The 23416-nt window shown below is 44.6% G+C and overlaps 1 protein-coding gene across 5 annotated transcripts in view; it reads right to left on the reverse strand.

The window, feature by feature from the left end:
• Positions 1–2712: 2712 nt before the first annotated feature.
• Positions 2713–23416, reverse strand: part of DAPK1 (death associated protein kinase 1) — a 160396-nt gene continuing 139692 nt past the window's right edge. For all 5 annotated transcript variants that reach the window (XM_036218129.1, XM_016130226.2, XM_036218128.1 and 2 more), the window contains 7 exons: positions 23151–23373; positions 16732–16920; positions 14591–14788; positions 13289–13427; positions 11954–12074; positions 10177–10365; positions 2713–5218 (listed from right to left, as the gene is read on the reverse strand). In XM_036218129.1, coding sequence (XP_036074022.1) covers positions 3986–5218; positions 10177–10365; positions 11954–12074; positions 13289–13427; positions 14591–14788; positions 16732–16920; positions 23151–23373 — 2292 coding nt within the window. In that variant the 3' untranslated portion in view covers positions 2713–3985. The remainder of the gene's footprint in view (positions 5219–10176; positions 10366–11953; positions 12075–13288; positions 13428–14590; positions 14789–16731; positions 16921–23150; positions 23374–23416) is intronic.

Below are 23416 nucleotides of genomic sequence, written 5' to 3' on the forward strand. Positions count from 1 at the left end.
CTTAGGTCACAGGGCTCAGTGACAGAAGTTTCTTTTGCAGATGATGTGCGCTCTGGAGCAAATGGGCCACCCCTGCTGCAATCAGCATACTCAGCGGGTCTCATGCGGAGGCTGCTTCTCACTTTCTCTCGGCCGCCTTGGTTCAGAGCTGCCTTCCTGGGCCTACCCCTCAAATTTTTATGTCAAGGTAACTTGTTAGTGGGGGCCCAGCTTCTCCAAAAGGACTGTTAGGAGGTAAACAATGCTATTTCTTATATCCAATGAGACTGTTTTTTAGAATCTCTCTGGTGTCCCGTGGTCTCAGAGGATGCTGGCTTTCTGACCAGAAGAAACAGAAGGGAGAAAACCCTCAAAATGTATCTCCTCTCCTGGGAGCTTTCTTTCAGGAAGCTCAACTCTGTTCTCTGTGGTCACTTGACTAAAGCAAAGTCCATTTGCAAGACCGAAGAAAGTAACAAATGCTGGAAAGGATATGAGATGATATAAGAACATCCAAACCTGTAGAAAATTGTTATAAAAATTTATTTGAGTCAAACAGAGGATACAAGATGTCAACAGATTGAGAAAAATGCTTCCTAGAATGAGTTTTTTATGCATTTGCAGATAAGGAAGGAACATAAAGATTACATGAAGGTTGGAGGAAGCAAGGCGGGGATTGGATTACAGGATGGTTTGTTATAGGATTATGTGCTCCCTTGAAGGTGGTTATGCCTCCAAGGAGTCTGAGAAAGAGGATTACTCTGGTATTTCAAAGATGTGTTAACTTAGATGCACAAGAGCAATGAACAGGGCTGGCTTAAAACCTTTTACTAAAGAAGTGACAGGCCTGGGGTGTGATTCCCTGCCATGACCTGCTCATTTAGGAACTTATGAACAGATCGCCCTGTGAGGTTACTTTCCATAGAACCCCTTTTTCATCCACAGACCCATGTGTTCTCTAGACATGGATGGGCCAAATGTAGTTGTATCATTACAACTACAGGGAATCCTGTATTTGTAATTGTAAACAACCCTCCTTTTTTAAGAAAAGTGAAAAAGACTACCAGTATTTCAACCCACAGTTCTAATTCATCTTTGAAGGTGTGGAATCCAAATTTTGGAACCAATCGGGACTCCCAGAAGTGCCCTCCAGCCCATGCTGTAGAGGCTCTGGGTCCCTGAGACAAATCCACATGGAGACTTCAGGCACCCAGGCAGCCCAAGTAGGGACTTTGTACTAAGGCGGGTGGGGCAGCTGCAGCCCAGAGGGGATGAGAGACATGTTTCCCAAGCACATCTCACAGCAACTCTAGGAAAAAGGGTCTTATGAAAGGCTTTCTTTCTGGCTCTTAAGAACTTGCTCCTTTTGAGCCTCACTGTAAGCCATGGTCTGGTTTCTTCCCTCCTGTAGGAGGTAGAGCCAGCTGTCCCTGGCGAGGCTTTGTCAGACAGTTTCAGCCTGACCAGAGTTCATGGCAATAGAGGTGCCAAAAGGCATTTCCCAGGATGAGACGATGAGCCCAGTGGTCTTTAAGCTCTTTTCATTTGGGTTCAACATTTTAGGAGCCCAGCTGGTCCTATAACCTTATAAACAGGTGCCGGTCCCAGTACCTACATAAAACAAAAGTGTGAAGACTGTTCTAGTACTTTGCTTTTATTTGCCCAGTATCCTCCCTCGGAGCCTGTCTCCTGTTAACACAGCTCCCTTCATTGGGGAGAAATGGTCCTTTCCCAACATCCTCCTAGGGTCACTGGGGCCAGGCCAAGCATGTAACTCTAACTCCCAGGGATGGCTCAGTAACCCACGCTGAACCAGTCAGAACTCTTCTCTGGGATTTTACATATAGATGCTGCCAGAGGCAAACGCCTTGCATCCTGGTTCTAGCTGCCTGATGCTATATCTCTGTGATGTAAAGTGGAGAAGAATAAAGTTGGCATTTGGGAGGGAGTCGACATAAGAAAAGGAGGTTCCATTCTTCTAAGGCGACCACGATTTCAGTTGGTGTCATCCTTTTAGACATGTCTATGTGTAGCTTTTAGTTTAATTTCATTAATATTTCTTTTTTCATTATAAAAGTAAATCATGTTCATTGTAGACCATGTGGGCAAAACAGAAATGAACTGTATTTCCACTAAGTTATCATTATCATTTTAGTCTTTTTCCTTCCAATCTATTTTCTTTGCCTATTTTTTTTTTTTTAAAGCAGTCTTAAGATTTTACTAAATATAGGTTTTGTTACTGAGAGCTGTAGTGTCTTATAGCTACCATGCAGGTCAAAACTAGAGTTTCTAGTTGATGGCCTGGGGTCAATCAAATTGGTCTATATTTAAAGGAGGGCAAGAAGTTATGTATGTTTTGCAGTAGGTTTTCTTGTTCCTACAGGGCACCATCTCCTCCACCTTTGTACAGAAATAGAAAGCTTCCTATGTTGCTACACTGCCAAGACTAAATGATGCTACTGGTTTTTCTGTTTCACCCAAGGGAAATGGGAGGAGCCTTTTCTTTAAACTGAGAACAAATATGAAAATCATTTGGGCTCTTTTTTCTTCCCCAAACCACACCCAATTTTAGTAATAATTAAACACTCAAATAAACTGGGTTATTTTTCATATCTGGGAGTTTAGGTTTAATGGTTTTCTGAATTTCAGTTTGGCCCGTGCCACAGTGTGTGGTACTGGTGAGTAGAAACAAAACAAAGAAAAAAAATTTCTTTGAATTAAAGACCAACGAACTAATGCAACAAGCAACAGTTTATTTTTTAAAAAAGGAAAAAATAAAACAAAAAGAAAAGAAAAACAACTTTTTACTACATCTTATAGATTGAGTAAAAATACTTGTATTAATATATATGTATATACATACTGCATATATATATATACATATGATATAACATTAAAATTACATGCTTCTCAGGACAGAAGAATTAGAACATTTCCTCATATGAATTTAAAACTGCATCACGATTTAAAATCACTGCAAGATTAAACTTGTTTCCTTTATTTTCTTTTTTTAGACTTCAAGTACAGGAAATTATCAAACCAGGGTCTAAACGTGGAGAACCATCTGCTATGCACAAATGACAACAGACTGCCACAAATCATGAATCAGGGGTTGTCTGAACTCTCATACAGCTCTTCATAACCCTACAACTGTGTCAACCTTCTACCTGAGATGAGAGGGAATGATAAAGCATGATGGTCTGTGGTTTCCATGTGGACGTTCACATTGACGTTTAAACAAAAGCTAACAAACACGTCCTATCATAGCAACAACACTGGCCATGAAATCACTCTAGAGGAGGATTCCTTTCTCCCCTTTCCTTGCCAAATAAAACATAAACATTGCTGGGGGGGGGCCGGGGGACAGCAACAACTCAGGGTGAAGCACCTCTGGCGATGATCAGCATACAGCAAGGGACAGAGAGGGAGCGTTTCCTTCGTGACAGCTCCTGGCTGACCTGGATGATTGCAAACACACCCTCATCTGCAAAAGGCACTCACATATTGTCTATTTATAAATCATACAGTGGGAGTCCATACATGGGGGGTTTTCCTACAAATATAAAAAAGATAAGCTGAGGACATGGTGTAATAAAGAAAAGAGTATAAGAAATGCACATTTTGGATAAATGTGCGCTTTTTATTTAAAGGACAATCAATATAGTAGTTAAAAAATTTTCATTGAAAAGTTAGGAATTCCAGTGAAATTATCAGTAAGAAGCAAGGTATTAGAGGCTGAGAGATGGAGTCCAGAACACAGAGAGGAGAGACAGTAGCTTTTCAAATGGCCAAAGTAAAGGATATGGTTGGCTCGTAAACTAGAAAGACCATCCACTCACGATGGAATGTATGAGAGAGAAGGAGGAAGTGGGAGAGAAATAGGTGAAGCTGGAGGGAGGGTGGCATCCTTCTGTGTGTGGGCACAGGAAGGGAAGCACCCGGAATCTCCAAGGGGAAAGATGGGCTGCAACCCTCTGAAGAGACCCTGCCCAAGCCAAGGCTGCCCTCACCGGGATACAACCGAGCTAATGGAATTATAAGACGTGCCACTGTTGCAGCTTGAGGCGTAGGCTTCTTGGCCATTGCCATCGAGGTTGATTTTGAACACAGAAGACGCCTTCAGTAGAAAGTCTGCAGCATCCCGGCGCCCCAGCTCCCGCAGTTTGGACATGAGGATGCCGACTGTGCTTTCAGGGTAGGAGGTCCATTCCCGGAGTAGGGCATGGACTGGGCTCGGCAGGAACTCCTTGGGAGCCCCATTATTGGTGTTGTACTTTGCCACAAGGTCAGGGAGGCCCAAGTTCATGGCGAGAAGGCACCAGTCCTTCCCCATGGGATCGGGCGGGTCCAGCAGACGACTAAGTTTCCTCCGGGTCAGGAGGTTCAGATCAGACGCGTGGATGTCCATCCCCAGGCTGGCCTGTGAGTAGATGTCGTGACATCCGAAGCACATGATGCTGCTAAAGCTTTCCTTGTACCCACCCATGGTGTTAGTCAGCGAGGTCTCCTTCAGGGTCTGCGCCCGGAAGAAGTCCCGCGGCTGGTAGATCATGATGGGCTCGTGATGCTCCCTCAGCTGCTGGGGGCTCAAGTAATGCTTTACCGTCAACAGCCCCGGCAGCGTGGTGGCCATGACGTTCTCGATGGTGCTGCACACTGAGTCCAGCAGGAGGCAGCACTTGATCTTTTCCGTCTCCAGCCCTCGCACTTGGACCTCGATGCCCTGGCCGTGGTTGACCAGGAGCACCAGAAGCTCAGCCCCACGGTTGGCGATCTTGCAGCCGCTGACCCACAGGCGAATGTCGGCATCTCCCTCGGCACTCTGTTGGTGGATCCACCGGCAAAGATTCACCTGAACCTTGTGAAAGATGCCACACGGGAAGGGGGTGAGGTGCTCCACGGGGACGATGCGCACGCCACCGTAGACCATCACTTCGTCCTCCTCGTCTGTCCAGGAGCGGTGCAGGTTGTCTGTCTTGATCAGGGCAGGGATGTCGACCATGGTCCCGCTGCTCAGGTCCCGGGCGCAGATGTCCATGGCATCTAGGATCTGCAGCAGCTCCTCTACGTCGCTGTCAGGCACCAGGCGCTGGACATCCTCCATGGTGTAGCGGCCTCGGTAATGGTGCAGGGCCCGTGGGGTCTCCACGGAGAGCAGCTTCCCCAGGACGTTGGTGCAGAGCCAGCGGGGGTCCAGGAGTAGCACGTCCTGAACTGTTTCACTTTGCATGATGTTGATCTGCCAGAGGGGACAACAGAAGGTCACACATAGGAACCTAAATGAATAGATGGGCCAGCTGCACAGAGAACAAAAGAGACTGAGCAGTGACAAAATCCGAGCAGATGTCATAAGGAATGACCCAGATTATTCATGTGGCTGGATCTCAAACGTCAATTACTAAGCCAAAAAAACCAGCTTGAGGTCACAGATACTTTGAACAGACCATGGATTCTTAAAAATGATCAATGTGATGAAAGATGACAACAACCAAAAAATGAGAGATGGCAGCTAGCCAAATGGAAATTATTGGCACAAGTGACAAACATTTGAATAAGGGCTATATATTCAGTAATACTATATCAATGTTGTGTGTCCAGAATATGATAACATATTATATTGTGGTAATGTGGGAAAAATGTCCATTTCTTTAGGAGATACAGGCTAAATTTTTAGGGGAGAAATGTTATGATGCTTGCAAAATAAAAAGTAAATAAATAAAAGAGAGCGAGGATTAAAGCAAATGTAGCAAAATGTAAATGACTAGGTTAATTTAGGTGTAGCGTACATGAGGGTTTGTTGTACTATTCCTGCGACTTCTCCGAAGGCTTGCTAGTTTTCAAAAAAAGATTGAGAATATTATACTGTACTGTAAAGTTTTAACAAACAAACATAAAAAAGTTCTGGAAAGACACGCCACCATGACAGTGATTGGCCCTGGAGAGAAGAAAGAGGGAGGAACGAGACTAGAGGTGGTGGTCAGAGAGGACTTGGGCTTCACTGGTCATGTTTATTTCTTTAAAAAACAAAAGTCAGAAAGAAAAAAATGTGACCAAAAAAAGAAGCAACTTCCCCCTTTACGGAACCCTTACTCCTCCTCTCCGCCCTTCCCGGTCAGGACTAATTCTACAAATAATGGTGCTCCAAGGCGAGCTCTTTTCTCACACAGAAGCTCAGACTCTGGACCTGTTTGCAGCAGGAGTACTTTTCTGCCCATAGTCTGGTTTAAATCTTTGAGACACCTTCTATATAGAATTCTGTTCGAAATCGAACCTTAGACTGAAAATTTTTGGAGGGTACACTTTGGGTGCAAGATGATGGGGTAGGAAGAATCTGAACTCACCTGCTGCCAAGAACACATCAAATTGACAAGTACAGAGTGATTCCCCCTGAAGAAGAATGGAGGGCTGACTAAAAAGCTCCCACACAATAAATGAGAGAGAGACCGCATAGAAACAGGTAAGAAAGACGGAGATGAAGCACTGTGGGAACCTACCCCCAAAGCACTTACCTGAGGCAGGGAAAGATTATTGAAAAGGCTGTACACAGAATGTGGGGCACAGTGAAAAAATAGTTTAAAGGGCTTCTAATCTGTATGGGAAGGAAATCCATTAACTAATCCTAGAGCATCTGCCAAATGAGAGGGGGACTGTGTCAGAGGCACTGGAGAGTCATTTGTGGCTCTCTCCCCTTGATCGCATGGGCAGAAGCATGATACAGGTGCTCTAGCCAGCCCTCCCAGACTGTCAGAATGCACACCAGGTCCGCAGCTCACATTAGCCTCTTGACTTGTCTTGGGCCTCCTAAGGGCCCACGCCCACTCCAACTACAACTCCAGACCCCTGATGTGGCTTATTCCAGGGACTTCCTGTAGACCACAGTGCTTTTAGCTACAGCTCCAACTGGCCTACCGAGGTAGCCCTGGCGCAGTTTGCCCAGGGAACTCCCCTCGGCTTGTACCTGCTCCAGCTAAAGCTCTGGTCTCTGTCTTGGCTTGCCTCCTAACCCAAGCCCATTCCAGCTCCAGCTCTAAGCCTCAGCAAGGCTCGCCCCAGAACTCCATAGTGTTTGTTCCTGCTCCTGCCCCAACCAGCCTGACAATGAGGCCCCCAGGTCTCCTGGCGGCCCACACCCCCTCCAGCTCAAGGTACAGCTGGCTAGCCACAGACACCTGGAACATGCAGCTTACATAAGAGAAGCTCCTATGCAAGGCTTCTCCTTCAAGACCAGGAGAGGTTGCTCTTTCACCTAATTTAATATTAACAAACACAGAGAGACAGCCAAAATGAGGAGACAGAAAAGTAAGTTCCAGATGAAAGCCAGAACAAAACCCTAGAACAAGAACTAAATGAACCAGAGATAAGCAATCTAGTAGATAAAAAGTTCAAAACACTGGTTATAAGGATGCTCAATGAACAAGGGGAAAAATAGATGAAATCAGTGAAATTTTGAACAAAAAGAAAGTATAAAAATCAGAACTGAAGAATACAGAAACTGAAATGAAAAAAAAATTCGGTAGAAGGAATCAACAACAGATTAGCTGACACAAAAGGATGAGTCAGCGAGCTGAAAAACAAAGGAGCAGAAATCCCCGAATTGGAACAGCGAAAAACAAAAAGAATTAAAAAGAAATGAGGATAGTTTAAGGTACCTCTGGGACAATATCAAGCACACCAACATTTGAATCATAGGGGTTCCAGAAGGAGAAGAGAGACAGAAAGGGACAGAAAATCTACTTAAAGGAATAATGACTGCAAATTTCCCCAACCTGGTGAAGGAAACAGACATCCACGTCCAGGAAGCACAGAGAGTCCCAAACAAGATGAATGCTAAGAGACCCACACCAAGACAAATCATAATAAAAATGCTAAAAGTTAAAGATTAAGAGAGAATCTTAAATACAACTAATAACGTACAAGGGATCTTCCATAAGGCTATCAACTGATTTTTCAGCAATAGATGCACAGGCCAGAAGGGATTGGCATGGTATATTCAAAGTGATGAAAAGGAAAATCTACAATGAAGAATACTCTACCCAGAAGGTTATCATTCAGAATTGAAGGAGAGATAAAAAGTTTCCCAGGAAAAAAAAAAGCTGAACGAGTTCATTGTCACTAAACTGACTTAAAAAAAAAAATGTTCAAGGGACTTCTTTAAGTGGAAAAGGCCAAAACTAAAATAAGAAAATATAGGAAAGAAAAACATCTTACTGATAAAAGCAAACATTTAGTAAATGTAGTGAGTCAACCATAAAAACTAGTATGAAGTTTAGAAGACGAAAGTAGTAAGAGCATGTGTAATTACAGTAAGGAATTAAGTGACACTCGCACACACACAAATGATGTGAAATATGTCAAAAACATAAATGGGGTTGGTGAGTAAAAAAACCTAATGCTTTTAGAATGTGTTTGAACTTAAGAGACCACCAAATTAAAATAGACTGCTATCACCATAGCTTGTTACATATGAATCTTACGGTAACCACAACCATGAACCTATAATAGATACACAAAAAAAATTTTTTTTAAAAAAGGAATCCAAACATATCATCAAAGGAAGTTATCAATATACAAGAAAAGGCAGCTAAAGAAGAAAGGAACAGAGAACTGCAAAACCAACCAGAAAACAATTAATTAAATAGCTACAAATATATAACTATCCATAATTACTTTAAATGTAACTAAACTAAATGCTCCAATCTAAAGACATGGGGTGGCCGAATATATGAAAAACAAGACCAATGCATATGATGCCTATAAAAGAGTCACTTCAGACCAGAACACATGCACAGACTAAAAATGAAGGGATGGAAAGATATTGCATCAAAATGGAAAAAAAAAAAAAAAAAAAAAAGAACCTGATATAGCAATACTTATAGCAGACAAAACAGACTTTAAAACAAAGACTAATGAGACAAAGATGGGCATTACCTAGTAACAAAGGGACCAATCCAACAAGAGAATATAATGCTTATAAATATCTATGCACCAAACATAGAAGCATCTAAATACATAAAGCAAATATTAACAGACATAAAAGAAAAGATCAACAGTACTGCAATAATAGTAAGGAGACTTTAAAACTTGTTTACGTCAATGGATAGATCATGCAGACAAAAGATCAACAAAGAAACAGTGGCCTTAAATGACAAATTATATCAAATGAACTTAACGGATATTTATAGAACATTCCAGCCCAAATCAGCAGAATACACATTCTTTTCAAGTGCACATGGAACATTTTCCAAGACAGACCACATGTTAGGCCATAAAACAAGTCTCAGTAAATTTAAGAAGACTGAAATCACATCAAGCATATTCTCCAATCACAGCAGTATGAAACTGGAAATCAATTACCAAAAAACTAGAAAAAAACATAAACATGTAGAGGCCAAACAATATGCTATTATGCAATCAATGGGTAAATGAAGACATCAAGGAGGAAATTTAAAAAAATATTGAAATAAATGAAAATGAAAATGCAACAACGATGCAAAAGCAGTTCTCAGAGGAAAATTCATAGTGAAACGAGAAATAAAAAAATATCTTAAATAAACAATCTAAACTTATACTTAATGAACTAGAAAAAACAAACAAACAAAAAACCAAACCCAAAACCCAAAGTAGAAGAAAGGAAATAATAAAGTTCAACACAGAAATAAATAAAATAGAGACTAAAAAATAATAGAAAAGATTGAATGAAACTAAGAGCTGGTTCTTTGAAAATATAAACAAACTAGATAAATCTTTAGCCAAATTCACCAAGGAAAAAGAGAGAGGGCTCATATAAATAAAATCAGAAAGAGAAGAGACAACCTGCACCACAGAAATACAAAATATTATAAGAGAATAGTATGAGCAATTACACAACAACAAATTTGACAACCTAGAGTAAATGGATAAATTCCTAGAAACATATGATCTTCTAAGACTGAATTTTGTTTCTAGTAGCCAGTCTGTTCAGATTTTCCATTTCTTCCCGATTTGATTGGCAACCAAGAAACTTCCAACAAATAAAATTCCAAGACTAGCCGGATTCTCAGGTGAATTTTACCAAGCATTCAGAGAAGAATTAATATCTATCGTTCTTATACTATTCCAAAAAAACTGAAGAAGGAAAGCTCCCAAACTCATTCTATGAGGTTAGTATTACCCTGCTACTACCTCTCAGAATCCTGCATGGACTCATGGAGCCCTTACCTCGCCGGCACTGTGGAGCTGCTGGGCTATGCACCTGAGGTCTTCCTCGCTGGCCAAGGGGTTCAGCTGGTCTTGCACATCATACACAAATTGCTGCAGTGACATCAGCTGGTTGGGCCCATTGAGCTTCCTCCAGGAAGGCAGCGTGGAGATGATTTTCTCACACAGGTGAGTCATCAGAGGGCAGACCTAGGACATGTAGGATGGGATAGGTCAATTTACAGCTGTGGGGACTCAGGAGGAGCCTGGATAGGCATTCATGGAGACTGTTGTTGAAAGATTATTTCAATTTAGACTAATTCTTGGTAACTGTTTTGAAATTGGTTTTTAACTTGGTTCAGTAAGTCAGTCTATGTTCTAGACTCATATATTCAACACATCTTCTTAATTAAAAACCACACCAGACATACACTGCAGCACTCCAACGTTCATCAGGCGGTCCCCTCTTGGATCATAGCTTTTAAGTCAGCTGAATTCCACTCCCTATTCAAAAAACCCAAAATTCTCAGGGATAAAGGCAGTTTGTTTGGTGATTTCCAACTGCCTGACCTCAGGAGTTAAGGGTGGTGGGGTGCGAAGCAGACATAATGCCACCCCTAGCTCAAGGACTCCCTACAGCCCGGAAGCCTCATCCCGTGGGTGGGGAGGCACTGGGAGCCCTTCACAGACCACTGTTCCTGATCAGCACCCACTGGTTTCTGTGACCAGGTTCCTGCCAGATGACTACCCACCTGTCGACTGTGCCATAATGGGGCTCCATCAGAAAGCAAGCTTTTTGAATAATATAGATAATAATCGTTTATGTGTCAAACCCATTGAGAATATTTTCCCTAGTCTATCTCACCTTTTAACTTTGTTTTTAGAATTTATTTGCCAGACATTTCTTTTAACTTTTATATTTGCATTTGAAAGGTTTCTCAAAGCAGTCCTAAGTTATTTTAAATTATATTCTCTTACATTTCCATTAAAGATATTGTTTTATTGTTTAACATTTAAAAGCTTTAATCCACCTAGAATTTATTTGGGGCTATGTAGTGATTAGGAGTTCAACCTTATTTCTGGCAAATAGCCATTTGTGCTAAAATCTTTATTAAATAAACATTTTCCTCATTAAATTGAAATAATATCATTGTTTTCTATTAAATTTCTGTGGATGTGATTTGCCTCTACACTCAATAATCTATTTCATAAATTTATTGGTTTATTGATTACAGAGACTTTATGTTTTATTTATTCTATTAAAACTTTAAAATTAAAAAAAAAACAGTTTTCTCAATTCCATTCAGGTGCTAACTGGAATTGTATTGTTTGTATAATTTGGGAAAACGAAACATTTAGTAAGATCTTGTCATCCAAGAACACGGTCTCATTCCATTTGTTCATCTATTATTTTATGCCCTTCAATAAATGTTGTTCATGACTTTTTTTTACTTTCCTGCGTTTTCTAAATATTTCACAATAAGTCACTTTTGAATGGCTTTTGTAATTTGTAAAAAGCAGTTTTACTTTTAAGCAGACCACTGAAACTGTCAGAATTTCCTACACTCTAAGGTGGTCTACTTTGCCCATAACCCCTTGATTTCGTGGCCATCTCCTTGTTTCCCTGCTCCTCCTTCCTCATCCCAGAGCAATAGAATAAAAATGTGTCCAAGCAGCCGCCTTGTACTGGTTCCCCTGGAACCCAAACGAAACCAAGAGGGCAGCACAAAGAGGCCCTCCGGGGTCACCGGATGGGCTGGGCAAAGTGTGGACTCCCTCCCTCTCCAGCCATACTCACCGAAACAATTTGGCTCCGTATTTCCTGCAGGTGATTTCGAAGTACCTTCATGTCCTTAGACCCAGAAGCCCCAGCATCCAGAACAAAGAGCTTATCTGAAACGTGAAGATCGTTCCCAAACCTAAGGGAAGAGTGGTAGGCAGCCTCAGGAGAGTGATGCAGCTTCGCCAGGTGTTTCCATAGCTGGACCAGCCTCCTGCTGGCCTGAAAGGCTTGGAGGCCAGGAAGTTCTGGTGACCTGGTGAAGAACCCCCTCCCTGTTGTTTACTGGGCACTGTAATGTTACACTGGGGCAGAGGCCTGAAGACACCCGCAAGCTTTCAGCCATGCAGATGGGCACAGTGGGTCCCACAAAATGGCAGGAACACAGAATGGGAAGAAATCAGCTGCCCTGACAAAGGAAAGGTGAGGCCTTATGTGCTCACCTTACAAGTAGAGACAAGATACAGTTACAGTCGATGGAGTGAGAATAGAGGGATGAATATGAGAGTTAGAACTTAGATCTAAAAATATTAGTAGAAGTCCTATTTTTCATATCAGGAAGATAACAAATAAGTGTCTTCATTTGATAAGCAGAATTTTATTTGTATATTATGCTACGGTTACTAGCATATTATATAGAGCTGCAGGTTCAAACTTTCTGTGGACAGACACTCAGTAGAAATATGTATTTTTTTACATGGTGATCCTGTGTGCATCCATATTTAGAAGTAAAACAGAAGTTTTACAAAACTACTTGTCATGAAATGTGCTCAGATAATCTCTATGCCATCCCACTCTATCCCATTTTAAAGAGTTGATCTAGACCACCTAAATGAATTTCATAACCTACTAGTGGGTTGCAACTCATATTTTGAGAACTATTGATCGGTGGTTATCATGATAATCATCAAAAAACTTTAAGACTAAAAGAACTAAGAATCTAATGCAGAACAGCGTGACAACAGTTGATAATACTGTATTTTATAATTTAAATTTGTTGAGAGTGGAACTGAAAAGTCCTCATCAAAAAAAAAAAAAAAAGAGAGAAAGAAAGATAAACATGTGAGCTGATGGATATTTTCATAAACTAGATAGTAGAAATCCTTTTACAATGTAAATATATATCAAATCACCATAATGTACACTTTAAATATCTTATACTTTTATCTGTCAATGATAACTCAATAAAACTGGAAAAAAAAAGCCATAAAATATTCATGCTTTGGTAAAAATATAAAATACAACAACAAAAAAAGCAATCAGGGACAAGAGGCCTTTAATTTCTTTAATTCCTTTTTCTGTTCACAGGACTTTGGTTGTATTTTCCCTGAAGACCCAGCATCTGCTGCTTACCTGTTCCTGATCTCTTTCAGCAATGTTGTGTCTTTGTCATATCCAAACTCGCCTCCAGCTGGACGAGGAACGTTCATGATGTCGGCGTGGGTGGCCACCAGGACAACTCGGAGTGGGTTCTTCAGCTTGCCGCCAAAGGCTGGGGGCAGAGAGAGAACCGTTTTAGAGACGGGTCCCCCTTCGTGACTGCCTCTTCCTTCTAGGGGAGGAAGAGTGTGCTCGCTGGCCTCAGGCCCAAGCTGTCTGCAGGTAGATGTGCAACTGCCTGAGAACTTGAGGGCCCTGTGCCTGCTATGTCAAGTAACCTCTGGGCCCCAGGCCAGGCCAAAAACAGAATGAGCCTATATCTTGGGCCTCAAGGAAAGTTGTTCAGAAATGGACCAGAACCAACCACAGAACAGAAGGTAGATTCTCAGGTCTATCTCCAAATAGGCCTTACTTGCATGGTGAGGGGAGATCTAACCTCTGACCAGGGGTTCGCCCTTCACAAGACCAAAGAAAGCCCTCTGAATGCAGTAACACCACAGAAATGACTCAGAAGAGAAACTCCTGCAATTTACACAGGCAGAGAGCCTCTCACTTCTGGGAGTGCGTAAGACGAAAACATGAAAGAAAAAAAAGAAACAAAGAGATAAAGTAGTGGTACCCTAAGGGGAATTAAGCTCAGTTTATTTGATTATTAGAAACTTTTCAAAGAAAAAACTGACTGCTGAATATGTGTTTTGCCAGAGAGGGCTGCTGCTTTTCTTGCATGAAAAGAACAAAAGACGTTTATTCTGTACTATCTTCTCCTCTAAGATAAAGTTATGATGATGCATTCAGCCACTGTGGTCCCTTTTCTTCCATTCTCAATGGAACTATAGAATGAAGGAGAGCTCATTCTGCTTGTGAATTATGTACCCATGAGGTAAAGGTGCAGGAGCTATCAATGAAGGTGTTCCATTTTGCACCCAACACAAGTGATCAAAGCTCTAATATACAGAGAGAGAGAGAGAGAGAGAGAGAGAGAGAGAGAGAGAGAGAGAGAGAGAGAGAGAGAGAGAGAGAGAGAGAGAGAGAGAGAGAGAGAGAAACAGCTCTCAAGTAATTGCTCAGAATTGGGTCTTTGCCACAAAAACAGTATGATCACGAAACAACTCCCTGTAGAACAAAATGAACAGTTGGCCCTCAGGGAACTTCTGGAGTGGAAATCTTCTAGTAGGAAGGAGGAATGAAGGGAGCCACAGTTATAGGATCCAAGCAAGGCCAGGGTGCAAGGCCAGTGGAAAAGGTGCTCGCTCACCCAGGGGAGTCTCAGCTTACCTATGGGTTCTTCAACTGGCACGAGAGACTTCAGGAAACCGAGCCAGAAAATCACTTGATTCAACTGGATTTCATAGGGTTCTTCTAGACTAAAAACGATGACATGGATTGATGTGGGATCATTCGCAGCAAAATAGTCATAAGAGCAGAAGTATACCGGATTTCCAGAGAACTCCCACACACTGAAATCGCCAACTCCTACAGAGAAAAACAGCGATTACTTTTGCGAAACGGCACCACCAAATTTCAATCACAATTTTTCTTAGCACTTTAGGGGTTGCCAGTAGGGACAGCGTCATCTGTTTATCTATGCATCTACTTAAGTGTGGATCTACATATGTAATACTGACATAGCTCTATGCTATATACTTTTATCTGTTTCTGTATCCATAGCTTTCATCTCTGTATCTGTGAATCTATCTGTATCTGCTTATCCATTTTCCTAAACATCTTTATTATTATATCTGTATCCATGTTTCTACCATATTTACTCATAGTACCTTGAGTGGTACACACACACATACACACACATATATAATATTCTCTCTCACATGTGCATGCTTATAATCACACTTGGAAATGTGTGTGTATATATATATATATTGGTAGATAAAGAATAAGAAAGAACCATCTGGGGAAAGAACAAACATCCATCATGTCCCTTACACAGAAGTGTGAGTTATGCTACTGTACATCCCAATGGATAGCTGAACTCACAAAGTGAAAGAACATGTGATGAGCTTTGTATCCTTAAGTAAGTATAAATTTTTTGGAAAATGACTGTATAAAATATTGAACATAAAAGTTGCTATGAAATGTAACCTTAATCTTGGTTAAATAGTGACTAAATTCATCTTCCACAGGCGAGGGAGCAACATGTTCATGTCAGTCGGAAGCAGGCGGGCTGCCTGCGCAAGTGTAAGATGCAGTAGTTGACTGACAGGTCAGGCAGGGCTGGGAGACTGCGTATAGTGGTGGGCAGTTGCTCCCCCACACCTGAGCTGTGGGTGCGGCTGGTTTTCACAGAAGTGTCCGTGGGTGAAATTCTGACCTAATAACCATGGACTTTCATTCTATTCCATTATGGCTAGTGGTTCTCAAAGTGGGATTCGTGGACCAGCAGCAGCAACATCACTTGGGAATCCCCTGGGCCTGCTGAAACAGAAACTCTGGGGGTTGGGCCTACAGTCCTTGTTTTCACAGGCCTCCAGGGGATTCTCATGCGTCAAAACCGCCAGGAGTTTAAGGACCATTGCTTTAGGCCACACACACAGAGTAGTCTTTTTCTCACTGGGTCTTGGATAATAAAAGAGCCTTCATGAAGATGCTCCCAACTGCCATTATTTGAATGCCTCCCTGTGCCAGATGCTGTACTAGGCCCTTAATGAACATCAGCTCGTAAAGTCCTCACAGTGAACTGAGTCTCAGGAAATTGCTTTATCCCTGCTCAAAACTGGGTCTCAACAAGGCAGGAGCCCGTGTTCAAGTGACTTGGGTGCAGGTAGAAGTCCTGGGCAGGGCGTGGGGGTGGAGTGTGTGTGTGCGGGGGAGACACCCGGGGGTGTTATAGGGACGATGCAGTGGTTGCTGGAAGAAGTAAACCAGCTCTGGTAACGTTAAAAACTTCACCCCTTGGGAATTTCTGAGAGCAAAGAACATACCTGGAATTTTGCTTATGGAAAAGAAATTGCCTGTGTTTGTATTAGAGCATTAGCCATGGCTTTAGATGTATTTAAAAATAATTCTTCTTGGGTATATCAAACTGCTAGAGGGATTGCATTTCATGAGATTTCCCATCCAATTGGATGTTTCGCTTTACTTTAAAAAGATATAGTAATTTACTCAACAGTTCTAGCTCTACTTTAAAAAAATAATGTATTAACTTACCAGTTCTTTATTAAGCACCTACTTAGTGCCCAGTACTTCTCTAGGTACGGAAGACATCTAGCTTTACTTTTCAGGGGTACCAACCAGCCCTGCTTCAGTCCTGGGTCAATCCCAATATCACTGCACTGGCTCTCCCTCTGTGCTTTGTGGGCTGTGATGGATGCCCACCGGGACAGGCTTCCGTGGGGCAATTACTTACAGCACTGGCAGAAGGACACTTGAGGGCCTTCCCTCTGGAAGTGGGCAGGACATACCATTCAAATAGGCGTTCTGGATGTCGATGGCCTTAGTGGACTGGTCATCAGCAGAGCAGTGCGAGTGGTGGGACGGGGCCACAAACACCTCCAGCATCCCCTTGGTAAGGCCCGGCTCAAACATCATGCTGCGGCTCCTCACGCTCACGTTCTCGCAGCCCGGGTACAGGTTGTTGATGCTCACGGAGACTGCAGGCCAGAGAGGAGCCGTTAGAGCTGCACGGGGCAGTGTGCGCACTTGCCCTCCCTCCCAACCCTTGCCTATGTGTTGTCCTGCTCCGGGACGCTCTGTCCCCACCCCGCTCCTGCTTCAGGTGGGATTGTGTGTGTGCCCCTCGTGCTGTTTTGTGCAGCGACTTTCCCAGAAATGTTGTGTTGGTTCTTTCTGTTTGCTTCACCTCCCAGGTCCCTTTCCTGTGCCCTCTGTGCCAGGAGGGGCTGACTTGCTTGCCATTTGCCACTGGTCAGTGGGAGGCCCTGGAGAGGCTGGGGGGAAAGGCCGAGGCATTTCTTCCTTCCTCACCGCCTGCTGCTTCTCTGATACCAGTGTGTTTCTCTGACTCCAGACACCCCCACCCCACTCCAGCTGAGGCTTCACCCTGGAGCTCCAGCTTTTCCAGAAACATGATTTCTTCCTCTTGTTTCTTCAGCTCCCCTGTGTGCTTAACCTCCAGACGCTTCACTGTCTCTTGGATGTTCATATGAATTTTGCCTGTGACCAAATTTTTATTAAAGTTCCCTGCAGGACCCTGACTGATGCAGATGAGATGAGTGCCACTTTGGTACGACTGACTGTTTTACATTGAATGCAAAATGATTTTAGACAGTACCAGGCCACGGCATTCAATAATGCTGAATCCCACGATAAAATCATTCCTTTTTAAATTCCCTTGAAGGCCTTCGAATTGCTGTAGCAGACAGTCTCAATGTGGCATTAAGTCTTCAGCACCTCTTTAAATCCTTACTAAGCTTCCCTTTTAATAAAGAGGGAGCAGGCAACAGTATAGAGCTAGATTTTAATCACATTGTTTGCTGTTCATTACATTTATTTTATTTATGGCAGTGGTATTGCTTTTCCTTTGATGATAAGGATATTAACTTTCATTTTCAAAGCAATGTGTTTTAGCAAATAAAGAAGTGAATCGGTTTAACAAATAGTACGTAAATAATAAGAGTGACACTTGAGGGGATACAGCTGAATAAGATGGTCCGCGTCCCCTGTGTCAGGGCAGAGCCCGTGGGTCTCCAGGAACAGTACCCTGTGCTCACTCGCTGTCACACTGTTCGCTGGCCCGCTCATCTCTCCCAGCAGAGTTGCGAAGGCAGAGCCGGTCTGTCCACTTCAGCGCTCGGACTTGGGGCAGCCAAAGTGTGGGCTCCGCTAGTGTATCGAGGGAGGGGCCCCGTGAGCTGAATTGTACCCTACAGCTAGTACTATGGTTCACGGTTAACAGCCATGGACATTGGAAGGCACAAAAGAAAGGAGCATTTCACCTGGGCCTCCTGACCTTAAGATTGGCGATCCAGACAGAAAGGTAACCCCTTGTTTAAAGAGCAAAAAGGTTTCAGACTGAGAGCATGGGCGCTGGAAGAGGGGAAGATGAGGATGAGAAAAGTGGAGCTCAAGGGCAGGAGGAGGGGCAACAAGGTGGGAAGAATTCTTCATACGTATTTGTGTTTTTTTCCGATTATGTAAGTAGAACACTCGGCAAACAGAAATGTAAAGAAAAATGATTCTATTCCCAGTGGCAATGTGGCTGACATCTTAGTGTATTTCTCTGCAGATTGTTACTCCAGGTCCGAAAAAAGGTATGGGGTTTCACAAGAATGGGTTTTGTCCATTTCCTTGTGTCCAGGATGATTGCTGTCAGGAACAAACCTTGTCTTGGTGGCACTGTGGGCTCCTGCTTGCCAAGGGTGAGCTGACCAGAATATGGGAAGTAACAGGCATTGCTGTGCCGTGAAGACATTTTTGTTTGGAGAATAAAACAGTAGGGCAGGGTTTGTATTCAGTATTAAAATAACAGTTTCGTTGGGAAACATTGACATCATGGAAGAAAAACTTTTTTTTTGGTAATTAGTGTGGTAAAAAGTGGCAGGCCCAATGGGGAAGCCACTTGCACTCTGGTCAGAAGACTTCTTCCCACATGCTCTTCTCTGGTGAGAGCGGGTGACAGTCTCCTGCAAGTTCCTCCTGGAGCCTGGCTCCTCCACTGATACTGGGTATTACCTTCCTACCATAGAACCACAATTCAACACCCAGCTGGTCACAAACAAGTATGTGTGTGGCAGCCAAAGAGGGGGTTGGGTAGACCACCCTGTGCTCTGAGCGGCTCCAGGCAGGGACGGACCAGCTCCACCCACGGCACCTGGTCCTGTCTCCTGGCTGGTGGATCAGCCTGTAGCCTCCAGTCTTTTCAAGAGATGACAATGCAAAGGGCTAACTTTCTTAAGGCAAACAAGCCCTTGCTGTCTGAGTGATAGAAATGATAATAAATGTGCCCACAGAGGCATCTCTCCTGGGAAAGGAAAAAGGCCTGACCATTCTAGCAGAGGTCACGGCTGTCCAGTACACTGATCTGGGACAGAGCAGGGCATGGCCCATAGGCACAGGCAGTGCCACTCTGAAGTGACAATGTTGCTGTTTCTGGAAGCAGACATCCTTCCCTGGAGGACGCAGCCCCCCACTAGAGCCTGCACCCTTCCCCGGCCCAGTGTTCCTCAGGTGGCCGTCTTATCACCACGTATTTGTGCCAAGCTCTGCTCTTCCAAGGACACCCTTAATGCTGTTTTGTGAGAGCCTGGAAGTGATGGGTGAGCTGCTTAGATTAGAGCTAGCAGGGTCCAGGCCCTGTGTGCTGCTGCCTCTTGCCGGCGGCTCTCCTGACCCACGGTGTGCTTGCCTCCGCACCGGGCAGGAGGAAGGCCTGCTACAGTGCCTACAGGCAGAGCTCCCCGCCCTTCCCAGGCCTCAGAAAGGTCTAGATTTAACCTGACTCTTGTCTCTTCTAAGGACTACATTGAATCTTTACCCCGCCCCGCTCCCCGGCCCCCACTGGGGCAGACCAAGCATCTCAAGCATCTGTTATTAAGCAACACAGGCTTCTACGTGTTACACAACTTTTCCATCCTTGCCTAGGCCCTCTAGGAGGCCACCAGACAGAACTGAGACCGAATTCCACCTCTGACGTTGATTCCCCAGGAGTCAATGTGGCCCAGGAGTCCCATTCATTTCTGGAATGCCATTTCTATCAAAGGGCAAAATTTCGTGCATGGGGGGGGGGCAGGGGGGAGTCTGCTTCTGAGCTCTCTCTCCTGGTCTATGGGTCTCTCGGATTTAGGGGGCTGGGTGATTTAGGGGCTGGGTGAAGAAGGGGTGAAATGTGGTGCCTGTGCCCCCATATATGGGGCAGCCACATTCTTCCCCACTAACCAACACCAGGCAGGAATATGAATCAAGTGTGGCCAGAGCTTCAGCTTTTCAACAAAAAGCAAAGTATCTAGCTTTTTAGGTGAAATCTCTAGATTTTTCCAATGTTGGCAGCTAATTCAATTTTTCTCCTTCCCCTCCCTCAAGCTGCACAAACTGCAGCTTGCCAGGCTGCTGGGTTTCGGCCTCTGCCTTAGGCAAAACATCTTATGCCTGAGAGCCCTGGGTTACTTTTCTCTGAAATGGGTTTTATGACACAACCTCACAAAGTTGTGAGACTCCAGAGAGATGATATGTGTACAGCACCTAGAACAGAGGTCAACACAGACTATGCCCATCACACACGCGCTTGTCCATACCTTCCTGCTTCTACCTAGGTTTTGCTTTTGTCTCACCAAGGAGTAAAAACTTTGCCAGCTGAACAATTATTTGGTTCTTCTCTCATATATCGGACTTCTTTCACACCTTCCCAGCATGTATTATTTGCCTCAGTCTTGCAAATCCCCAAGGCAACTTCCGTTTAGTCAAGTGACCACAGAGAGCAGAGCTGAGCTTCCTGAGAGAACAGTGACATTAGCTCCCAGGGGAGGGGATACATTTTGAGAGTCTTCTCCCTTCGGTTTCTTCAGGTCAGAAATCCAGCATCGTCTGAGACCACGGGACACCAGAGAGATTCTAAAAAACTAAGTCCCATTGGATATAAGAAATAGCATTGTTTACCTCCTAACAGTCCTTTTGGAGAAGCTGGGCCCCCACTAACAAGTTGCCTTGACATAGAAATTTGAGGGCCACGCCCAGGAAGGCAGTTCTAAACCAAGGTGGCTAAGAGAACATGAGAAGCAGCCTCCCCATGAGATCCGCTGGGTCTCTATGCTGATTGCAGCTGAGGTGGCTTGTCTGGTCCACAGTGTTCATGGTCTATAAGAGAATCTTCCGTCACTGAGCCCTGTGACCCAAGTCTTTCTGAGCACTAGATGAAGGATGCTATTACTCACGGTGACACCTGCTAATAAACCAGCCATCCTGAGCCGCACTGTATCGAGAATCTAATTCCAGATTCTTCCAGATGTGAGAAAATAACAAGGAAAAAGATGAATGAAGATATTACTGAGAGGTGAGGGTTGAACAGCAGATAAAATCTTATTATCCTGGGGACTCTAATGCTTGATGTATGGCTGGTTCACTTCAGCTTAAGGACTCCTGGGGCATAATGTTCATACCCAATGAGGTTTCAAAAATTCCAGATTAAGATCCAGGAAGCTACCTCTTTGTCTCTCTCTCTCCATCTCATTCAGCCTCTCTCTGTCATTAACTTTCTCTATCTCTCTGTCTGTCTGTGTCTCTGTCTGTCTGTCTCTCTCTCTCTCACACACACACACACACACACACACACCCCCTCTCCTTCCCTCCCCACCCCTGCAATAGTGGCTCAGATCAGACTGACCTTAAACGAGACAGGGCTGGCTCCCTCTAGGGGTGACAACATGAACTGTCAGAGAAGCTGACCAACTAGAAACACTGGCCAGGTTCATACCCGAGGATGAACCTCATCACTAAATCGGGGAAACTACTGACTTCAGAGAAGGTGCAACCCATCTGACATCCCCAAACTCAGCTAAAATTACAGTGGAAAACGGAAAATGTGTGCACACAAATGCCCTGACTCGGGAGTTCTAAGTGTCATTCATAAGCCCTGACTCAGGAGCCAGACACTTCACGAATGCCAGCTGTGGGACTGCAGGCAGCCTACTTGACCCCTTGAGGCCTTCAGTAAAACGGTGGTCAAACTACCCTGAAAGCCCGGCTCACGGATGAAATGAGGTGTCGCGCGTACCACATTTTGTGCAGTTCCTGGCACACAGTTAGTGCCCAGTAAGTATCGGCAGTATGTGCTGGCAACGTCATAATCATTCTGATTGTAAGTCCATTTTGGTTATTTTTCTCTGAAAGTTTCCATTTTACTACTGTGTTCAGGGAAAACAAGTCGAAAGGGCACATAAGGCTCAGTCAACTGTCCACGCCCCCCGCCCCCACACTAATGCTCCCAGACCGCCTTCCTCGTGGAGAGAAGAGTTACACAGAAACCAACTGAAAACACTTGATTTCAACCTCGGGAACAGGTGTGACACCTTTGTAACATCATGCAGGGAAAACGAATCTGAGGCACAAGGCTTCAAAACTGACACTGTTTAGGAAAATCTTTGCAGATCTCTTTTCCTACCGTTGCCAATCTTAAGTTCCTCGCTCTACAGGGGGTTCAGGAGAAATAACACCCGGAGGCCACAGTCTCCTGGGGCTCACTGCGGGTGAGTCTCCCTGGGGAAGGACAGGTGACCCTGCAGCTCTGGGTGTGACTCCACCAACAGTCGTGTCTGCGAGAGGTGGGGGAAGACAGCAAAGCCCGCTTCCTCACGAGGGTCCACGTGGGTGGAGAGACCGACGATGGCAACCAGCAAGGAGCCTTTCAGCCCCGCCGGCCAACCTCGCGATGCGCAGGACCAGCGCTCCCACGTGACCCCCAGCTTGCTGCTCTGTGTTCTTGCGTTTCTGGGTGTGCCCGCAGCCTCCCGAGAAGAAAGCACGCGAGTGTGAGGACCCAGCCTGGCGCCGCCGTTCATGCTGTGCAGTCTGGAACCAGTGCTAGTCCAAGCTCTTTGTGTCGTCAGGGGCCGGGTCCCCGAGTAGAACATGACACAAATCTGCTATTGGCACGTTTGCCATTGTGGACCTTCGTGCCTGTGACCACGAGTTCAGTGACACCCTTTCCTTGTCATGCCCAGGCAATTTCTGGGCAATGTGGGAGGTGGGGGTTTGGGGGCAAAATGTGGACACAAGGCCCACAGCCGGGCTAGACCACACCTGAAAGCCACCAAGGCGGTGGCATCCGGTCAGCCTGGGACCAAGAGACCACTCATCCTAGACATTGGCCCAAGGCAGGACAAAGCCAAGCACCGACTGGAGAGGCAGCGGCCGGGCTGGAGGCGCCTACCTGCCGGCTTGGAGGCCAGGGGCGACGGCGGGAACCTGGTGGAGTTGGTGGAGGAGAGGCGGGGCCGGCGTCTCCTGAAGAAGCTCCTCAGTAGCCCGCACTTGAGAGACTCCACCAGGGTGGTCTTCCCAGACCCCGAGTGGCCGAACAGCTTCAGTTTGATCCTCGGCTGCAGGTTCTGGGTGGGTCGCAGTTGCTGGATGAAGAGTCCTCGGTGAGTATCCTGGACACAGTGACAGAGGGCCCGTGAGTCACAGAGACAGAGG

This window comes from Rousettus aegyptiacus, unplaced genomic scaffold (assembly GCF_014176215.1).
Source record: "Rousettus aegyptiacus isolate mRouAeg1 unplaced genomic scaffold, mRouAeg1.p scaffold_m13_p_3, whole genome shotgun sequence".
Lineage (NCBI taxonomy): Eukaryota > Metazoa > Chordata > Mammalia > Chiroptera > Pteropodidae > Rousettus > Rousettus aegyptiacus.